The sequence below is a fragment of the Thalassophryne amazonica genome, chromosome 23, assembly GCF_902500255.1.
Source record: "Thalassophryne amazonica chromosome 23, fThaAma1.1, whole genome shotgun sequence".
In the NCBI taxonomy this organism is placed as follows: Eukaryota; Metazoa; Chordata; class Actinopteri; order Batrachoidiformes; family Batrachoididae; genus Thalassophryne; species Thalassophryne amazonica.
In genome coordinates, this window is record NC_047125.1 from 191938 (window position 1) to 213823 (window position 21886).

At 44.1% G+C, this 21886-nt stretch overlaps 1 protein-coding gene across 1 annotated transcript in view; it reads left to right on the top strand.

Annotated features, from left to right (window-relative positions):
• Positions 1-21886, top strand: part of mllt3 (MLLT3 super elongation complex subunit) — an 87399-nt gene that overhangs the window by 18607 nt on the left and 46906 nt on the right. Inside the window, exon 3 of the mRNA XM_034164870.1 lies at positions 13015-13097. Within this exon, the coding sequence (XP_034020761.1) occupies positions 13015-13097 (83 nt within the window). The remainder of the gene's footprint in view (positions 1-13014; positions 13098-21886) is intronic.

Genomic DNA, 21886 nt, shown 5'->3' on the forward strand with positions numbered 1-21886 from the left:
CAAGAAGTTCTTAACACTGTGCTGTAACGAGTGTGTCTCTAGATGTATGGAGACATCGACTTACCTCATCAGAGACCCCTGGGACCTTTGTAAGTTCAGGTCTTTAAAGTCCTGGTGTTTCCTAATTAGAACTTCCATGCAAACCAGTGACCTTTGGGGACAACTGGATATTTTTGGTACAAGGATCCTTGGGTATGACTTTGCTTCAATTGAGTGATATTTCGGGATACGTAGCACTCAGATTGCGAGGGAACATCAGCTACAACATTTTGGCCACACCCGGTTTCTGTGGGTATGATCGAGCCTGCGCTCAGGTGTTACGGTCACGGAGATGTTGGTATATGGCCTACCTCTGAGAGAGGGGAGCTCGGGATGCCCCTGAGTCTCTGCCCCCAGAGCTGCCATCCAGGAACCAAAGTCATGCCTTAGTTTGAGGAATGCTGCATCGTGATGTCACCACTGCACACGGGGCGGGATTCCAGGCTGGTTTTGAGTAGCTGCAAACCTACCTGTGATAACTTGAGTAACTCCAGATGACAAACGCCATCTGAATCTGTGCGTTTTCAGAGCATTCAGTGTTTTTTGAAACAAAATGCCACCGATGTTTCCAACACTGACGCACAGACTTTGTGTGGCCATCAGGAAGGAAGTCCTAAACTATCGGACTCCGGGCCACACGGATGTTCCTTTGAAGAAAACGCCGGCCTCAGCGAGCACCACCCCCCACCCACCCCCCACCCTCCGTACAAATCAGGGGAATTGGACTGAGATGGTTTCCTGATTCCTCAGAAGTCTTACCTGCTTGTGCAGGTGGAACACAAAGACGTGAAGGTGGAAGCAGCTTGCGGGGGTTTAGATCCAGCACCTAACGGCGTTGTAAACCGTTGGCCTCTCTCTGTGTTTTTGTCTGTGGACGGAGGCTGGACGACATGGTTTATGGAAGTTGACATGAGCTGTCTGTTGACGGCTCTTTCACTCTGCTCTCCCTCAGACCATCATAAAACCTTTGTCTTTGTATCCATCGCACCTCCAGCGCTGGAGCCCGAACATCTGAGTCCACTAGCTGTTGGATTCTGGCGCCTTTTTTTCCCTCCAGCTAAAAATCTGTTCTTTATCTTTAGAACGGCTGCAAATTCAAACAAAACAGGAAGTATGGTGGTCGTTTTGTCTGTTTTGTGCAGCGGTGGAGGAGCAGGACGCGCACAGGCTGTCCCGTCTGAGAGCTCCAGAGTCGAGAGACAAGGCCACGTTTTATGATGCGCTCAGAACACTCCCACATGGGCACCGGTACAGTCATTTCCTGTGGTTGATTAAAGTGCCTGCGGGGTGCCAGCTGAGTTTGAACCTCTCGGGTTCCTGTAGCTTGTTGCCATGGTGCAGGCTGTTCTAGCAGCAGCTGAGTGAGTTGGAACGCTGCAGCAGTAGTTCTGTTCCACAGAGTCTAGGAAAAGCCTGGATGACTTAAGATCAATCAGTACAATCGCCGTGCTAATTTACATTAGCGTGTTAGCATAGCACAGCATTAAACACGTTAACGTGACAAACCTCATTGTGTGTTAAGCAGCTGAAGTAAAATGTTTGACTTAAGATCAATCAACACAATCGCTGTGCTAACATGCTAATGGAAATTAGCATGGCATTAAACATGCTAATGTGACAAACCATGTGTGTTAAGCAGGTGAAGTAAAATGTTTGACTTAAGATCAATCAACACAATCGCTGTGCTAATTTACATTAGCATGTTAACATAGCACGGCATGAAACACGCTAATGTGACAAACCTCATTGTGTGTTAAGCAGGTGAAGTGAAATGTTTGACTTCAGATCAATCAACACAATCGCTGTGCTAATTTCCATTAGCGTGCTAACACGTTAATGGAAATTAGCATGGCATTAAACATGCTAATGTGACAAACCGTGTGTGTTAAGCAGGTGAAGTAAAATGGATTATTTAAGATCAATTAATACAATCAGCATGCTAATTTCCATTAGTGTGTTAGCATTGAGCTAAGGCTTGACAAGTGCTCTCTGATATAAATACACATGAAACAGCTGTTAGTGAAGACCGAAATAAAATGCTGTGATTGTTATGCGTGGACTTGGTTCTGTGTGGCGGCTCTGAGACTAACTTCACTGAGACATACACGCCGACTGCTACTTCTCCATTAAATGTCATGCTGCAGAAGTCACTTTAGCAGAGCTAGCAGTGTTAGCTGGGCTAGCAGTGTTAGCTGTATTAGCGGAGAGCTGAGTTCAGCTGGAGAACGCTCAGATTACTTTGCAAACAGTCTTTCTTTATTTCTGGGTAGTTTTTTTTTTTTCGAGAAGAGTTTTTCACTCCAGTGTCACCGTACGTCCTGATGACACACTGCAGTTTTACTTGAAAGAACCGGTGACCTCCAGCAGGTGTTGGATTTTACTCACTTACATACCCATTAATAACACCTCGGGTTATTTGGACCCGTGAACCGGTTTAGGATTTTGATCTCTGTAATCTGTCTGGCTTCCCTGAAAGAGGAGTCAAGATGATGCAACAGATGATGTCATGCACACAGAGGTCCTCCAGGGATGTGCACTTGTGGTGTGGCTTCTTACCGGTGAGGATTTGGTCTCAAGTGCACATATGGTGTGTTTTTTTTTTGTTTTTTTTTGCGTCTGGAACCTGTCACTACAGCAAAACAAATCAGCCCGTCTCCTAACCTTCGCCCGTCTCGGTCTCAGCGTGTCCTGCCTTTTGTCCTCTGAGGTAGCTTCCGACACAAACTTGGATGTCTCTTGTGATCTGCTCTTTAATCTCAGCAGATTACCCTTGACCTCTTTTGTGTTCTCGGGTCTTGTTGGCTGATTAGTCTGAGGTCGTTCGGGTCAGCCAAGTTCCTGTCTGGGAGTGTGAGGTTGTTTTTGAGGGGCTGCCGCGCTCGCTCAACCGGAGCCTCGATCCCCGCTGAGACGCTAATCGCCAACAGCCATTGTGAGGGCGGCTTGAGTGGTTCTGAACTGAGGAGCTAAACATCAAATGCACAGTTTATTTCAGAATTAAAGTCCATCTTTACGAGGGTCAGCTGAGTTATCTTGATATTTTATTGCCACTTGCGTTATATTCGTGCCTTTCAGGTGTTCTTTCATTTCCACACCGTTCTCTGTAGACCCTGTACATGGTTGTGGGTGGAAATCCCAATTGATCCACTTGGTCTGGATCGGGTTCTGAGTCTTTGAGTCGCCATTTGGAAACTTGGGCTGAAGTTTAGCAGTTGCCTTTTTACCACGCCTACATTCCTGAAATACATTGAGTTTCAGCCCTGTGATTGGCTGTTTAGGTTTTTCCTTCGACCCGTTAAGATGAGATGTGGGATTGCCATGGGGTTGACTGTGTCAAAGTGAAGATGAGCCCAAATGTTTCGAGGCTTCGAATACGAGTTTGTTGGTGTATTTGGTAACAGTTGACTACGTACCGCGCTAAGCTATTGTCTAAGTCCGTCAGTCCTCCTAAGGTGAGGATTCATTTGGCAAAGTTGACGAAGGATCAGCAGTAAGTTGGCATTAAGAATTTCTTATTTCCAGTCTTTTGTTTGGTGTCGGAGCTTCTCAGGTAGCCCGGACTCATTACAAACCAGTCTGCACTGGAAGGCCAAACACATTGTGACTGGTATTGTTCTGTGATTGGCATCTCACGGCCGTGTTAATAAACCCAGCCGCCCTGTTCCTCTTTGACCAGAGGTGGGTTTTCTGTTACAGGTCAGCGCCTGCATTGTGTCGGTCTGCGTCTCAGACCGGCTTTCAAACGGTGACCTTTTCAACCTGAACTGCTGACCCTGCACCAGCACGCTGCGCTAGCGTTGCCATTACTCCTCAGCCTTCAGGGCTTTCTGTCTCTTTAAATGTTCACCTGTTATCTTTGCAGAATGAATTTAAGTCTCGTGTCCAAGTTTATTGAGCCAACTGGTTCAGCAATGATAATTTTAAAAAAAAATTCTGTTTGTCCGCCAAGGATGTAATAAAATCATCGGCATTTATTTATCTGTCTGTTAGTAAGAGTGCGTCGAAGCTACTTCACGGATTCCAGTGGTGGGCACAGCTAACCAAAAGTTAACTTTGATAACTAAACACTAAACCGATAAACCACCAAAAAAAGTTAGGGGAAGCTACAGCAAATCGCTAACCGCTAACTTTGAGTATTGTCTCCAGTTTACTCTCAGCTACTGACAAGCCGGTTTTGAATTTAAGCACCGCCAATGGTTCTGATTAGAATCAAAGACGATCACAAACACAACCAGCGAGCCAACACTTCAGTCTTTGTGCGCTCTGCCCACTGTTGGTAGGAAGAGTCATTTTCCATTGAGAGCATACAGCGGTCCAGCCGTGAGGCAGACGTCCTGAAAAGGAAAACATGTTAGACTTATGGTTTCAATTCATAAACCAAATTAATCCAGATAGTTTAACTACATTAATGTCAAGTCTGTCATTTGTACAGAGTGAAAATATAACACATATCTTTCAATTTTAAAATAATGCACTAATTCTGAAGTTTTGAATATTAACACACACAGATGCCAAAATGCATTATGGGTAAACTGAGTGTACTGAGGATAAAATGCATAGAACACTGCCATCTACTGGGTGGCAGTGTGAATGATGCCCGGTTCTATCACACGATTGTTGTTGCTGAATCACAATAATCAAAGCTAATCCGCTAACAAAACAGTTAGCTTCGATAATTAGCGGATTAGCGGAACTGTGCCCACCACTGATGGATTCTCACTAAATTTCCACCACAAATAAATATTAGGGCAAGCAAGACTCTACTGAATTTTGGAAGTGATCTGGATCCGGACCCAGATTCTGGATCAAGATTTCTCTTAATATAGGCTTTGAAGGATTGCGTCTAAACTACTTCACAGATTCTCACCAAATTTTCACCACAGGTAGATGTTAGGACATGGAAGACTCCACTGAAGTTTGGAGGTGATCCGGATTGGTGGACATCAGAAATCTCTGATTGCTCGTGTTAGCTTTGTCCAGCTCTGCCGGTCATGACAGGAGGGACACAGTTGCTTCACAGATGTAAAGAAAAATACCATCTTCTTTCTTTTGAAAATTTTATTTATTTATTTAATGAGCAAAACTGAAAAATCTGCTTCAACTTTCTCTCATAATTTAATTTTATCTTTCACATCACACTAAATGGAATATTTTTATTTATTTATTTTAGTGTTAATATTCACTGGTTCATGACATTTGAAATACTGAAACATTGGCCAGAATAGATTTAAAAGACCCTGAAGTCCTTTGGACAAATATGTGCAACTGGCATTAAAAAAGCATTTGAAACTTTTTTAACCATTCTGGGGGCCCTTGGTGGGGGGGGGGGGGGGGGGGGGGGGGGGGGTTGAATAGGAAATCTCCCAAGGAATGTCTTCACAGTGTTTTAGAAAAATTGATTGAATACTTTAGTGAAAATGTACATTTATTCATCCATCTGGCTTATTTTTGGAATTTAAGAACCCTTATGTTAAGAAACAGCACTGGCTGCACATGTGCTACACTGAGTCCCTGTCTGTTATTAAACCCACCCCCCATCCCAGGGAAACGCTGTGTTACAAAGTGACTTCCACATACACAAAAAGGTGTGAGTTATACGCATTTTTCCTCCTCACAGTGTAGTTTTTGACAACTGAGACTTAATATTGGGGTTCAAGCCAGAGGCCCGTGAACCTGAAACATCCCTCTATTGATTAAGGATGCTCGTCTTCCACTGCCTCCAAAGGACCTTGGAAAGCTGTGCATTGCAGTGAGTGTGCTGTCTGAGGTTTGGAGATCTACAGATGGTAGGATCCCAGTGGGTGGACAGGCTTGCATATGGTCTGGTCTCTACACTTTGAATATCATCCAGAGGAGTTACAGTGCGCAGCTTCGTGGAAGTTCCAGGTTTTATGTGGACCTAGTAAAGTAGGCTGTGATGGTCCTGAATAGACGAGGTGTTTCAATCAATCAGTCAGTCAACATTTTATTTCTACAGCTCTTTACAGCAGCCAGACAGTGTCCAAAGGGATTTACAGTAAAGATCAAGAATTCATAAACGTACAACAGAGTTAAAACGGTGCATAAAAACAAAACGTCACAGCGCCACCAGGTGTTAAAAGGCAGTTTAAATAAATGTCTTGAGCTGAGATTTAAACAGTGCTGGGTCAGAAATAGTAGGAGGTAACTTGCTCCACAGTCTGGGTTCAGCTACCCCAAAAACACCATCACCCCAGAGTCTGTATTTTGACCTCCGAACATCTCAGTCCGGTTGACCAGATGATCTGTACTGTACATGAGGAGACTTAAAATTTCAGACAAGTAGGGTGATGCAAGAACTGGAAGCCAGTGGAGTGAGGAACGTGCAGGAGTAATATGCTCACTTCTGGAAGTTTTCAGAGTTTATCCATTGATCGAACCTCAAACAGCTGTCAAACATCACAAACAAATTCTTGACAGCTGGTTGGAAATAATTAGCCAAAACATCAAAGTTTGACAGTATGAGGATCCTCTGAAGAAACTTAGTAAAGATGTCCAGTTGTGAAGTAAAACTAGCCTTGGAACGACTTTTTGTCAAAAGTAAAATTGTTTTAGGAGCATCACTACCTTTCTGTCGACCAACACACAGGTAAATATGTCAATCCCAAAAATCAAACTCCAGAACACAGGAAGAGCTGCACTGTTGATGTTGTCCAGTGACGTGAGAACGGCATCACGGCCGTCCCTTCTGTCTGTCTTTACAGGTACCGAGTTCACAGGGAGTGGCTTCATGTTGCTTCTGCAGGCTGTGCTTAACCAGGTCTAGTCAGTTATGGGCCTGGAAACAGGTGCTTGCTGCTGTACCATGTGGAATCCCAAGAAAGGGGTCTCCAGAATCCCTGTACCAGCTTGGGGACTCCGACAGTATATTGGTCTAGAAGAGTCTTAAAGATGGTTCTTGTTGAGCCCAGTTTGCTCTGTAAAAGTGTTAAGGACACTGATGTCCAGTCCAGTACTTATAGTCAGTGAATATGATCCATGGCATCATGCCTGCCTTAAAAAAAAATAAATAAAAAAATAACAGTTTTGAAGCTATAAAATGAGTCGTTCTGCTTAGTTATGAAACCTGACACACATTATCAGTTTTCTCTTTGTTTTTATTTATTTTCCATAAATTACCGCATGAGATTTCAAAACTGAAACTGGTGCTCATGTGTATCCCAAGTTAGTTTATTTCAGATTTTTCTCAGAATGTGGTTTAAAGAATCCAAATTGTGAAGTGTTTATGTTGGAGTTAAGTACGGACACGGACATGGAACTAAGTTTTAGTTTACTGTAACGTGTATATGTTCAAAGTGTGAAAAACATTTCTGCACGACCTCATGTCTATCCACACAAATGATAAAAGTAAACGGGCAGATGTGCCCAATAAAATCACCAGTGTTAATTTAACACTGTCAGTGTTAGTTTTACACTGGTGAGTTTACTGTGTACCCAGTGTGAGTATGAGTTTGCCTTCTCTGGCTCATCTTGGGTTTACGTAAAGACGCCGAGTGAATAAAGAGTTTCAGCTGTGTAACTCGATCTGACCCACTTACACACTTATCTCTGACTGAGAGGTACTGGGTTTGGACGGGTCCTTCCCTTTACCCAGGCCATCCTTTTTATAGCCATCAGTCATCTGTTTTCCAGAAGGGATGGATCGCTCTTAAAAAACAAACAAACAAACAAAAAAATAGTAGGTGTATGTACAGCAGCTGAGTTAGAGCTGGACTTACTGAGAATACTGCCAACATCCATGAAATGAATATTACTGGAAACTATGTAAAGGAACACTTTGACAGTTTACCTCTGTGATTATAATTTGCATTTCTGCTTAGGACTGAGTGGGTAAACCTTTTGTGTTTCCTTTGTCTTTGTGGATCAGGTTTGATAGTTGATGTTTGGGGTTTCCTTTGGGTTTGTGGGTAGGGATTGACAGTTGATGTTTGGGGTTTCCTTTGTCTTCGTGGGTCGGATTTGATAGTTGATGTTTGGGGTTTCCTTTGGGTTTGTGGGTAGGGATTGACAGTTGATGTTTGGGGTTTCTTTTGTGTTTGTGGGTAGGGATTGACAGTTGATGTTTGGGGTTTCCTTTGGGTTTGTGGGTTGGCTTTGACAGTTGATGTTTGGGGTTTCCTTTGGGTTTGTGGGTTGGCTTTGACAGTTGATGTTTGGGGTTTCTTTTGTGTTTGTGGGTAGGGATTGACAGTTGATGTTTGGGGTTTCCTTTGTCTTCGTGGGTCGGATTTGATAGTTGATGTTTGGGGTTTCCTTTGGGTTTGTGGGTAGGGATTGACAGTTGATGTTTGGGGTTTCCTTTGGGTTTGTGGGTTGGCTTTGACAGTTGATGTTTGGGGTTTCTTTTGTGTTTGTGGGTAGGGATTGACAGTTGATGTTTGGGATTTCCTTTGTCTTTGTGGGTCGGGTTTGACACTTGATGTTTGGGGTTTTCTTTGTGTTTGTGGGTCGGCTTTGACAGTTGATGTTTGGGGTTTCCTTTGTCTTTGTGGGTCAGCTTTGACAGTTGATGTTTGGGGTTTCCTTTGTCTTTGTGGGTAGGGATTGACAGTTGATGTTTGGGGTTTCCTTTGTCTTTGTGGGTTGGCTTTGACAGTTGATGTTTGGGGTTTCCTTTGTCTTTGTGGGTTGGCTTTGACAGTTGATGTTTGGGGTTTCCTTTGTCAGTGGGTCGGCTTTGACGCTTGATGTTTGGGGTTTTCTTTGTATTTGTGGGTCAGATTTGACGCTTGATGTTTGGGGTTTTCTTTGTATTTGTGGGTCGGATTTGACGCTTGATGTTTGGGGTTTCCTTTGTCTTTGTGGGTCGGCTTTGACACTTGATGTTTGGGGTTTTCTTTGTATTTGTGGGTCAGATTTGACGCTTGATGTTTGGGGTTTTCTTTGTATTTGTGGGTCGGATTTGACGCTTGATGTTTGGGGTTTCCTTTGTCTTTGTGGGTCGGCTTTGACGCTTGATGTTTGGGGTTTTCTTTGTATTTGTGGGTCGGATTTGACGCTTGATGTTTGGGGTTTCCTTTGTCTTTGTGGGTCGGCTTTGACACTTGATGTTTGGGGTTTCCTTTGTCTTTGTGGGTCGGCTTTGACACTTGATGATGAGCAGCAGCATTCTGAACAAGCTGGAGGTGGTTTAGAGAAGACTGATCCAAGCCAACGTACAGAGAGTTACAATAATCTGGTCTACTTATGATGAAGGCATGGATAACCTTCTCAAGGTCAGTCCTAGAGAAATATGGCTTGGACGTGGCTCAGAGACTGAGTTGGAAGAAACTTGTTCTAACAACAGCACTGACCTGCTTATCAAATTTAAAATGGCTGTCAAAAATCACCCCAAGGTTCCTCACACAGGAGTGTGAATGTTGGAACCCAGAGGACCCAGGACATCAACAGAGCAGGCTGTGGAAGTGCACCCCCCAAACAAGGATAACCTCCTTCTTGGATTCCTTAAGATTTAATAGGTTAGCACTCATCCAAGAGTCGACCTCACTCCAACAATACCACCAAGAGGCAACATGTACAAAAGGAAAAGAATAAGAGCTAGAATGGAGCCTTGGGGGACTCCACAGGTCAGTGGGGCCACATCTGAAGAAAAGTGACCCAGCTGCACAGTAAAGCTCCGCTCTGTGAGGTAAGAACTGAACCAGGTGAGATCAGAGCCTGTAATGTCCACGCACTACTCAAGACGAAGCAGTAGAATCACGTGGTCCACTGTGTCAAAGGCAGCCGACAAGTCTAAAAGCATCAGGATGGCAGGACTACCTGAGTCAGCAGCTAAAATCATATCTTTAAAAACTCTCAGTAGAGCAGTTTCAGTGCTATGTCTGGGTTTGAAGCCACACTGAAACTTCTCATAAATGTCATGCTGGACTAAAACGGACTGCAGCTGGATGTAGACCGCTCTCTCTCCAACTCCTTAGATAAAAAGGGGAGTTGAGATACAGGCCTAAAATTAGACAGGACGGAAGGATCGCCATTTTTCTTTTTAATGAAAGGTTTTACCACAGCACGTTTAAAAGCTAAAGGCACACAGCCAGAGGTAAGACTGGTGTTAACCAGCAACACAACAGTGGCTCCCACTGAATCAAAAACTTCTCAGAGGAGACGAGGAGGAATGATGTCCAAAGAGCAATTTGTAGGACGCAGATGACTGACTACGTCAGAAAGTTGGGAGAAGGACAAAGGCTTGAACTGATCGAGGGCAGCAGAGTCGAGAAAAATCAGAGTCTGTGAAGGACCAACACCTGAATGAGCTGGTCCAAGGCCTGGCACTTGTGTGATTTAAAAAATGTGTGTAGACGTTGGCACAAGAGGGGTGACATCACTGGGATTAGTAAGAGAGTCCAAGACACTGGACAGGACCTGAGGCTTATGGCTGTTATTTCTGACTAAAGTCAAGAAACAGGTTGCCTTTGACAGCTTTCTGATAAACACACATACAATAAGATGATTTTTTTTTTTTCCATTTCTCTCAGCACATCTACATGCGTGTCTGAGTGTGCATGTTGACTTATTTAACCATGGCTGTGAGCGTGGTTTAGAGCCCCTAAGAGGAGCGGCAGGGTCCAAGATCTCTGTGCGTGTGGAGTTAAAGACAGACAGAAACTCATCATCAGAGGTTTTGCTCTGAGTGTGTTTCAGCTGGTGGAGGTTGCTGTGGTGAACATCGTGGTGTGGGCGCGGCCTAAAGTTGATAGCAAAGCGGGAGCAGACGGTCCAGCCAGCGGTACGTGCAGGGTGACGACTCCGGGAAAATAGAGTGGATCCACCGCCAAGTCAAACGCTGGGCAGAAAGTCCAAATGCAAGGCGAGAATCAGCTGAAAAGGCTCAAACGTGAGCCGTAAGTCTGACGAGTGCAGCGGCGCGTTTTCCCCGTCTTCTAATATGATTTCTTTGGGGGAGCAGAGTGTAGATGGTCCGTGCCATTGTCCCGAACATCGGTGGAGTATTGCCTCTGACCACGCCCCCTTCGGGGAAAGACACCGGGCAGTGGGCGTAGGTGGTGAGGAACGTCCACCAGCACAGGAGGAAGTGTTCGCTGAACAAAATGAACCATCAGACGACATTAAAGTCTCAGGTGAAGCTTTAATTTTGAAAAGAGTTTGGCGATCATAAACCAGCAGAGCAGACACATCTCCATAGACGTGACCAAGCAAAAGCAAACAAACCAGTAGGAGAGCGAGGCACACGGCCTGCCAACACGGGCGCCATCTTTTCCTTTCAAAGTCAGACAATCAGCCACGTTTGCTGAGCACAGACAGACAGACGGACGGGTGGACGGATGGACGCAAAGTCTTTGCAAAACCCGATGGTCATATTTTGGCCTCGGCTAAAAAATGAGCGTTGCATCAGATGCGCAGTCTGAATGGTTGGTTGTTGCAGTATTTGACAGCTGAGCACAAACGTGTGCGTTTAAGCGTGTATATGTCGTGATTGTCGCAGCAACACGGTTGTGTCTTGAAGTTTTTGTTCTGGTCATTGTGTGAGTGAGATTTATGACAACTGCATTTGCATTGAAATGAGGTGAAAGTGTCTGTATTTAAATACATGAGTGGAATATTATGAAGAAGGCGGTCTGGTTGATAATATGCAATAAATGTACCCTGAATTCCCCATACAGCCAAGTTTTGCACATTAAACTTTAACAATATGGTTTTGTCTTCCAGTCACCAGTACATCACTTAATGACTGAAATCTTGGCATATTGCAGTTAAAATTAAAACTCATTTTATACCCCAAATTTTAAAATGACTTTGCTGAGGTTCCGTTTTAGAAAGATGGTTCCCTTCATTTTGTACAACATGATCCTCACGTTGGATCAGTGCTTACTGTCCACGTCTCACGACCGCACAGTAAGACAGGAAGCACCAGGACCTGAAAGATTTGGACCTTCATGCAAAAATCTGTGTTAAACTCTTGGATCAGGAGCTCCAGGGTGTCTGAAGGTTGGCTTCGAGACCGGTGAGCTCATTCGTCGAGCGCAAATAATATTAAAATAAATTGCACCTCTAAGCAGTCAAGCTGGGTTGAAATTATCTGCTGAGGAACATCTAAAGCTTTTGCTTCTCGCTGATCTTTCAGTAAAGTTGTTGAGGACTTAATTGGCGGAGTTCATGTGCCGTCCCCTGGGAACGAAGCTAACAAACACGCGTCTCCAGGGAAGATCACCTGAGTATTGTTTGTTCTTAACAGCCTTTCTGGGCGGAGCTTTGGCCTCGTTAAGCTCGCACCTTTGGCTCGCTTTGTATCAGGACGTCAGGACAGACGTTAGTCATGGCGCTCGGCCTTAACGAGACCTCCAGAGATCATCATTAAAGGCGCCGTGGTGCTGCAGACACGTTTTGGAGCCAAAAAACTGTGACAGAAAACTTGTTTCTGTGACGACTTGGCCGTTCTTGGTTCCTGGCTGAGGTTTGCACCGACCTTCATAAAGGCTGTTCCTGTTTGAACTATAATTAAACGATGGCCTTGTTTGAATTAGAGGCGGGAACCAATGAGATTCATCCATCAATATCCTCATTGATTCTGCCCATCAGTCTGATTCCTGATCAGGTTTTTGCGTGAGGAAAAACGATGGCCGACAGCAGTTTTCAGCATGTCCCGGGTTGCTAAACGCAGAGTTACAACGTTAAATGTGAACATTGACATGTGAGGTCACAACACGGAGCAGTGCGAAAAAACAAGGCCGCATTGATCAGAGGAATTGATGATATCTGACGTGTGTGTGATTCCACTATGGAACAGATTCTCCAGCAGACCCAGATCTTGATTCCCATCCTGAATTGTAATGCAGAGGAAGAAGCTCAGTGGGTTAGCAGTATTTAGACCTGGGTTCGATTCCCAGTCACACTACCTGTCTCTGTTCCTGGGCGAATCTTTTTCTTCTTCTTCTTAATTTTTCTTGTTGTAAGTAAAGTGTGTTGTGATTTTTTTTTTCTTTTCTTTTTCTTTATTTCCAGTGATCAAGGATCCACCGTACAAAGTGGAGGAGTCTGGATACGCAGGATTCATTTTGCCCATTGAGGTTTACTTCAAAAACAAGGTACATAAATCTGTGGATTCTTATTTTGTTTATTTCCTTCAAACCTTTTTTTTTTTTTTTTTTTACAGATCTGCAGATATTAACTAGAGGTGAAGTGATACATCTGGTATTGTGATAATCATACTGTGGGGGCTTGTATCAAATCACTTTTTATTCTTCTAATTATTAGTGTCACTTGACTGCTGCTTGGGTGAAGTGATGACCTCTTGCAGAAGAATCATAAACCATATATACAATATACAAATAAGAACCTGATAACAAACGGGGAATACAATTTATGTTTCGGAATAATTTGTTTCTTTAAATTGAACAGATTAGTTTCTACATAATTAGTGTTAAGAGTGATGTCATTATGTATCAAACCATGATATATCAAATCAAATCAATATTATTTATATAGCGCCAAATCACAACAAACAGTTGCCCCAAGGCGCTTTATATTGTAAGGCAAGGCCATACAATAATTACGGAAAAACCCCAATGGTCAAAACGAGCCCCTGTGAGCAAGCACTTGGCTACAGTGGGAAGGAAAAACTCCCTTTTAACAGGAAGAAACCTCCAGCAGAACCAGGCTCAGGGAGGGGCAGTCTTCTGCTGGGACTGGTTGGGGCTGAGGGAGAGAACCAGGAAAAAGACATGCTGTGGAGGGGAGCAGAGATCAATCACTAATGATTAAATGCAGAGTGGTGCATACAGAGCAAAAAGAGAAAGAAACACTCAGTGCAATCCTGCAGTATGTGTATGGTATTGTGGTATTGTGTTGTGATAGGTATTGTGTCACAATAGGTGGATCGTCACAGGTATGTGTGTAGTGATAGGTATTGCATCGTGATAGGTGGCTCGTCATAGGTATTATCACGATAGGTATTGTGTCGTGATAGGTGCATCGCCATAGGTATTGTGTTGCGATAGGTATTGCGTTGATAGGTGGCTTGTCATAGGTATTGTCGTGATAGGTGGATTGTCATAGGTATTGTGTTGCGATAGGTATTGCATTGTGATAGGTGGCTTGTCATAGGTATTGTCGCGATAGGTATTGTGTCGTGATAGGTGCATCGCCATAGGTATTGTGTTGTGATAGGTATTGCGTTGTGATAGGTGGCTTGTCATAGGTATTGTCGCGATATGTATTGCGTCGCGCTAGGTAGATTGTCATAGGTATTGCGTCGCGATAGGTGGATCGTCATAGGTATTGTGTTGCGATAGGTGGATTGTCACAGGTATTGTCGCGATAGGTATTGCATCATGATAGGTGGCTCGTCATAGGTATTGTCGCAATAGGTATTGTGTCGCGATAGGTGGATCGTCATAGGTATTGTCGCGATAGGTGGATCATCATAGGTATTGCGTCGTGATAAGTGGATCATCACAGGTATTGTCGCGATAGGTGGATTGTCATGGTATTGTGTTGTGATAGGCAGATTGTCATAGGTATTGTCGCGATAAGTATTGCGTTGTGATAGGTGGATCGTTATAGGTATTGCGTCACCATAGGTTGTCACAGGTATTGTGTCGTGATAGGTATTGCATCGTGATAGGTGGCTTGTCATAGGTATTATCGCAATAGGTATTGTGTCATGATAGGCATTATCACAATAGGTATTGTGTCGTGATAGGTGGATTGTCATAGGTATTGCGTCATGATAGGTGGATCTTCATAGGTATTGTGTCACAATAGGTATTGCGTTGTGATAGGTGGATTGTCATAGGTATTGTGTCGTGATAGGTGGCTTGTCATAGGTATTGTGTTGCGATAGGTGGATTGTCACAGGTATTGTCGGGATAGGTATTGCAACGTGATAGGTGGCTCATCATAGGTATTGTCGCAGTAGGTATTGTGTCGTGATAGGTGGATCGTCATAGGTATTCGTCGTGATAGGTGTATCGTCATAGGTATTGCGTCGTGATAGGTGTATCGTCACAGGTATTGTCGCGATAGGTGTATTGTCATAGGTATTGCGTCGTGATAGGTGGATTGTCACAGGTATTGTGTCACTATAGGTATTGTGTTGTGATAGGCGGATTGTCATAGGTATTGTCGCGATAAGTATTGTGTTGTGATAGGTGGATCGTTATAGGTATTGCGTCGCCATAGGTCATCACAGGTATTGTCGTGATAGGTATTGCATCGTGATAGGTGGCTTGTCATAGGTATTATCGCAATAGGTATTGTGTCGTGATAGGTATTGTCGCGATAGGTATTGCGTTGTGATAGGTGGCTCGTCATAGGTATTGCGTCGCGATAGGTGGCTTGTCATAGGTATTGTCGCGATAGGTGGCTCGTCATAGGTATTGCGTCGCGATAGGTGGATCGTCATAGGTATTGCGTTGCGATAGGTGGATCGTCATAGGCATTGCGTCGCGATAGGTGGATCGTCATAGGCATTGCGTCGTGATAGGTGGATGGTCATAGGTATTGCGTCGCGATAGGTGGATCGTCATAGCTATTGCGTCGCGATAGGTGGATCGTCATAGGTATTGTCGCGATAGGTGGATCGTCATAGGTATTGCGTCGTGATAGGTGGATCATCACAGGTATTGTCGTGATAGGTGGATTGTCATGGTATTGCGTCGTGATAGGGGGATTGTCACAGGTATTGTCACGATAGGTATTGTGTTGTGATAGGCAGATTATCATAGGTATTGTCGCGATAAGTATTGCGTTGTGATAGGTGGATCATTATAGGTATTGCGTCGCCATAGGTCGTCACAGGTATTGTGTCGTGATAGGTATTGCATCGTGATAGGTGGCTTGTCATAGGTATTACAAAGGTATTGTGTCGTGATAGGTGGATTGTCATAGGTATTGCGTCATGATAGGTGGATCTTCATAGGTATTGTGTCACAATAGGTATTGCGTTGTGATAGGTGGATTGTCATAGGTATTGCGTCGTGATAGGTGGCTTGTCATAGGTATTGTGTTGCGATAGGTGGATTGTCACAGGTATTGTCGCAATAGGTATTGCATCGTGATAGGTGGCTCGTCATAGATATTGTCGCAGTAGGTATTGTGTCGTGATAGGTGGATCGTCATAGGTATTGTCGCGATAGGTGGATCGTCATAGGTATTGCATCGTGATAGGTGTATCGTCACAGGTATTGTCGCGATAGGTGTATTGTCATAGGTATTGCGTCGTGATAGGTGGATTGTCACAGGTATTGTGTTGTGATAGGCGGATTGTCATAGGTATTGTCGCGATAAGTATTGTGTTGTGATAGGTGGATCGTTATAGGTATTGCGTCGCCATAGGTCGTCACAGGTATTGTCGTGATAGGTATTGCATCGTGATAGGTGGCTTGTCATAGGTATTGTGTCGCGATAGCTATTGCGTTGTGATAGGTGGATTGTCATAGGTATTGCGTCGCGATAGGTGGCTCGTCATAGGTATTGTGTCGCGATAGGTGGCTCGTCATAGGTATTGTCGCGATAGGTGGCTCGTCATAGGTATTGTTTTGTGTGGCCATCAGGAAGGAAGTCCTAAACTATCGGACTCCGGGCCACACGGATGTTCCTTTGAAGAAAACGCCGGCCTCAGCGAGCACCACCCCCCACCCACCCCCCACCCTCCGTACAAATCAGGGGAATTGGACTGAGATGGTTTCCTGATTCCTCAGAAGTCTTACCTGCTTGTGCAGGTAGAACACAAAGACGTGAAGGTGGAAGCAGCTTGCGGGGGTTTAGATCCAGCACCTAACGGCGTTGTAAACCGTGGCCTCTCTCTGTGTTTTTGTCTGTGGACGGAGGCCTGGACGACATGGTTTATGGAAGTTGACATGAGCTGTCTGTTGACGGCTCTTTCACTCTGCTCTCCCTCAGACCATCATAAAACCTTTGTCTTTGTATCCATCGCACCTCCAGCGCTGGAGCCCGAACATCTGAGTCCACTAGCTGTTGGATTCTGGCGCCTTTTTTTCCCTCCAGCTAAAAATCTGTTCTTTATCTTTAGAACGGCTGCAATTCAAACAAAACAGGAAGTATGGTGGTCGTTTTGTCTGTTTTGTGCAGCGGTGGAGGAGCAGGACGCGCACAGGCTGTCCCGTCTGAGAGCTCCAGAGTCGAGAGACAAGGCCACGTTTTATGATGCCGTCAGAACACTCCCACATGGCACCGGTACAGTCATTTCCTGTGGTTGATTAAAGTGCCTGCGGGGTGCCAGCTGAGTTTGAACCTCTCGGGTTCCTGTAGCTTGTTGCCATGGTGCAGGCTGTTCTAGCAGCAGCTGAGTGAGTTGGAACGCTGCAGCAGTAGTTCTGTTCCACAGAGTCTAGGAAAAGCCTGGATGACTTAAGATCAATCAGTACAATCGCCGTGCTAATTTACATTAGCGTGTTAGCATAGCACAGCATTAACACGTTAACGTGACAAACCTCATTGTGTGTTAAGCAGCTGAAGTAAAATGTTTGACTTAAGATCAATCAACACAATCGCTGTGCTAACATGCTAATGGAAATTAGCATGGCATTAAACATGCTAATGTGACAAACCATGTGTGGTTAAGCAGGTGAAGTAAAATGTTTGACTAAGATCAATCAACACAATCGCTGTGCTAATTTACATTAGCATGTTAACATAGCACGGCATGAAACACGCTAATGTGACAAACCTCATTGTGTGTTAAGCAGTGAAGTGAAATGTTTGACTTCAGATCAATCAACACAATCGCTGTGCTAATTTCCATTAGCGTGCTAACACGTTAATGAAATTAGCATGGCATTAAACATGCTAATGTGACAAACCGTGTGTGTAAGCAGGTGAAGTAAAATGGATTATTTAAGATCAATTAATACAATCAGCATGCTAATTTCCATTAGTGTGTTAGCATTGAGCTAAGGCTTGACAAGTGCTCTCTGATATAAATACACATGAAACAGCTGTTAGTGAAGACCGAAATAAAATGCTGTGATTGTTATGCGTGGACTTGGTTCTGTGTGGCGGCTCTGAGACTAACTTCACTGAGACATACACGCCGACTGCTACTTCTCCATTAAATGTCATGCTGCAGAAGTCACTTTAGCAGAGCTAGCAGTGTTAGCTGGGCTAGCAGTGTTAGCTGTATTAGCGGAGAGCTGAGTTCAGCTGGAGAACGCTCAGATTACTTTGCAAACAGTCTTTCTTTATTTCTGGGTAGTTTTTTTTTTTTTCGAGAAGAGTTTTCACTCCAGTGTCACCGTACGTCCTGATGACACACTGCAGTTTACTTGAAAGAACCGGTGACCTCCAGCAGGTGTTGGATTTTACTCACTTACATACCCATTAATAACACCTCGGGTTATTTGGACCCGTGAACCGGTTTAGGATTTTGATCTCTGTAATCTGTCTGGCTTCCCTGAAAGAGGAGTCAAGATGATGCAACAGATGATGTCATGCACACAGAGGTCCTCCAGGGATGTGCACTTGTGGTGTGGCTTCTTACCGGTGAGGATTTGGTCTCAAGTGCACATATGGTGTGTTTTTTTTTTGTTTTTTTTTTTGCGTCTGGAACCTGTCACTACAGCAAAACAAATCAGCCCGTCTCCTAACCTTCGCCCGTCTCGGTCTCAGCGTGTCCTGCCTTTTGTCCTCTGAGGTAGCTTCCGACACAAACTTGGATGTCTCTTGTGATCTGCTCTTTAATCTCAGCAGATTACCCTGACCTCTTTTGTGTTCTCGGGTCTTGTTGGCTGATTAGTCTGAGGTCGTTCGGGTCAGCCAAGTTCCTGTCTGGGAGTGTGAGGTTGTTTTTGAGGGGCTGCCGCGCTCGCTCAACCGGAGCCTCGATCCCCGCTGAGACGCTAATCGCCAACAGCCATTGTGAGGGCGGCTTGAGTGGTTCTGAACTGAGGAGCTAAACATCAAATGCACAGTTTATTTCAGAATTAAAGTCCATCTTTACGAGGGTCAGCTGAGTTATCTTGATATTTTATTGCCACTTGCGTTATATTCGTGCCTTTCAGGTGTTCTTTCATTTCCACACCGTTCTCTGTAGACCCTGTACATGGTTGTGGGTGGAAATCCCAATTGATCCACTTGGTCTGGATCGGGTTCTGAGTCTTTGAGTCGCCATTTGGAAACTTGGGCTGAAGTTTAGCAGTTGCCTTTTTACCACGCCTACATTCCTGAAATACATTGAGTTTCAGCCCTGTGATTGGCTGTTTAGGTTTTTCCTTCGACCCGTTAAGATGAGATGTGGGATTGCCATGGGGTTGACTGTGTCAAAGTGAAGATGAGCCCAAATGTTTCGAGGCTTCGAATACGAGTTTGTTGGTGTATTTGGTAACAGTTGACTACGTACCGCGCTAAGCTATTGTCTAAGTCCGTCAGTCCTCCTAAGGTGAGGATTCATTTGGCAAAGTTGACGAAGGATCAGCAGTAAGTTGGCATTAAGAATTTCTTATTTCCAGTCTTTTGTTTGGTGTCGGAGCTTCTCAGGTAGCCCGGACTCATTACAAACCAGTCTGCACTGGAAGGCCAAACACATTGTGACTGGTATTGTTCTGTGATTGGCATCTCACGGCCGTGTTAATAAACCCAGCCGCCCTGTTCCTCTTTGACCAGAGGTGGGTTTTCTGTTACAGGTCAGCGCCTGCATTGTGTCGGTCTGCGTCTCAGACCGGCTTTCAAACGGTGACCTTTTCAACCTGAACTGCTGACCCTGCACCAGCACGCTGCGCTAGCGTTGCCATTACTCCTCAGCCTTCAGGGCTTTCTGTCTCTTTAAATGTTCACCTGTTATCTTTGCAGAATGAATTTAAGTCTCGTGTCCAAGTTTATTGAGCCAACTGGTTCAGCAATGATAATTTTAAAAAAAATTCTGTTTGTCCACCAAGGATGTAATAAAATCATCGGCATTTATTTATCTGTCTGTTAGTAAGAGTGCGTCGAAGCTACTTCACGGATTCCAGTGGTGGGCACAGCTAACCAAAAGTTAACTTTGATAACTAAACACTAAACCGATAAACCACCAAAAAAGTTAGGGGAAGCTACAGCAAATCGCTAACCGCTAACTTTGAGTATTGTCTCCAGTTTACTCTCAGCTACTGACAAGCCGGTTTTGAATTTAAGCACCGCCAATGGTTCTGATTAGAATCAAAGACGATCACAAACACAACCAGCGAGCCAACACTTCAGTCTTTGTGCGCTCTGCCCACTGTTGGTAGGAAGAGTCATTTTCCATTGAGAGCATACAGCGGTCCAGCCGTGAGGCAGACGTCCTGAAAAGGAAAACATGTTAGACTTATGGTTTCAATTCATAAACCAAATTAATCCAGATAGTTTAACTACATTAATGTCAAGTCTGTCATTTGTACAGAGTGAAAATATAACACATATCTTTCAATTTAAAATAATGCACTAATTCTGAAGTTTTGAATATTAACACACACAGATGCCAAAATGCATTATGGGTAAACTGAGTGTACTGAGGATAAAATGCATAGAACACTGCCATCTACTGGGTGGCAGTGTGAATGATGCCCGGTTCTATCACACGATTGTTGTTGCTGAATCACAATAATCAAAGCTAATCCGCTAACAAAACAGTTAGCTTCGATAATTAGCGGATTAGCGGAACTGTGCCCACCACTGATGGATTCTCACTAAATTTCCACCACAAATAAATATTAGGGCAAGCAAGACTCTACTGAATTTTGGAAGTGATCTGGATCCGGACCCAGATTCTGGATCAAGATTTCTCTTAATATAGGCTTTGAAGGATTGCGTCTAAACTACTTCACAGATTCTCACCAAATTTTCACCACAGGTAGATGTTAGGACATGGAAGACTCCACTGAAGTTTGGAGGTGATCCGGATTGGTGGACATCAGAAATCTCTGATTGCTCGTGTTAGCTTTGTCCAGCTCTGCCGGTCATGACAGGAGGGACACAGTTGCTTCACAGATGTAAAGAAAAATACCATCTTCTTTCTTTTGAAAATTTTATTTATTTATTTAATGAGCAAAACTGAAAAATCTGCTTCAACTTTCTCTCATAATTTAATTTTATCTTTCACATCACACTAAATGGAATATTTTATTTATTTATTTTAGTGTTAATATTCACTGGTTCATGACATTTGAAATACTGAAACATTGGCCAGAATAGATTTAAAAGACCCTGAAGTCCTTTGGACAAATATGTGCAACTGGCATTAAAAAAGCATTTGAAACTTTTTTAACCATTCTGGGGGCCCTTGGTGGGGGGGGGGGGGGGGGGGGGGGGGGGTTGAATAGGAAATCTCCCAAGGAATGTCTTCACAGTGTTTTAGAAAAATTGATTGAATACTTTAGTGAAAATGTACATTTATTCATCCATCTGGCTTATTTTTGGAATTTAAGAACCCTTATGTTAAGAAACAGCACTGGCTGCACATGTGCTACACTGAGTCCCTGTCTGTTATTAAACCCACCCCCCATCCCAGGGAAACGCTGTGTTACAAAGTGACTTCCACATACACAAAAAGGTGTGAGTTATACGCATTTTCCTCCTCACAGTGTAGTTTTTGACAACTGAGACTTAATATTGGGGTTCAAGCCAGAGGCCCGTGAACCTGAAACATCCCTCTATTGATTAAGGATGCTCGTCTTCCACTGCCTCCAAAGGACCTTGGAAAGCTGTGCATTGCAGTGAGTGTGCTGTCTGAGGTTTGGAGATCTACAGATGGTAGGATCCCAGTGGGTGGACAGGCTTGCATATGGTCTGGTCTCTACACTTTGAATATCATCCAGAGGAGTTACAGTGCGCAGCTTCGTGGAAGTTCCAGGTTTTATGTGGACCTAGTAAAGTAGGCTGTGATGGTCCTGAATAGACGAGG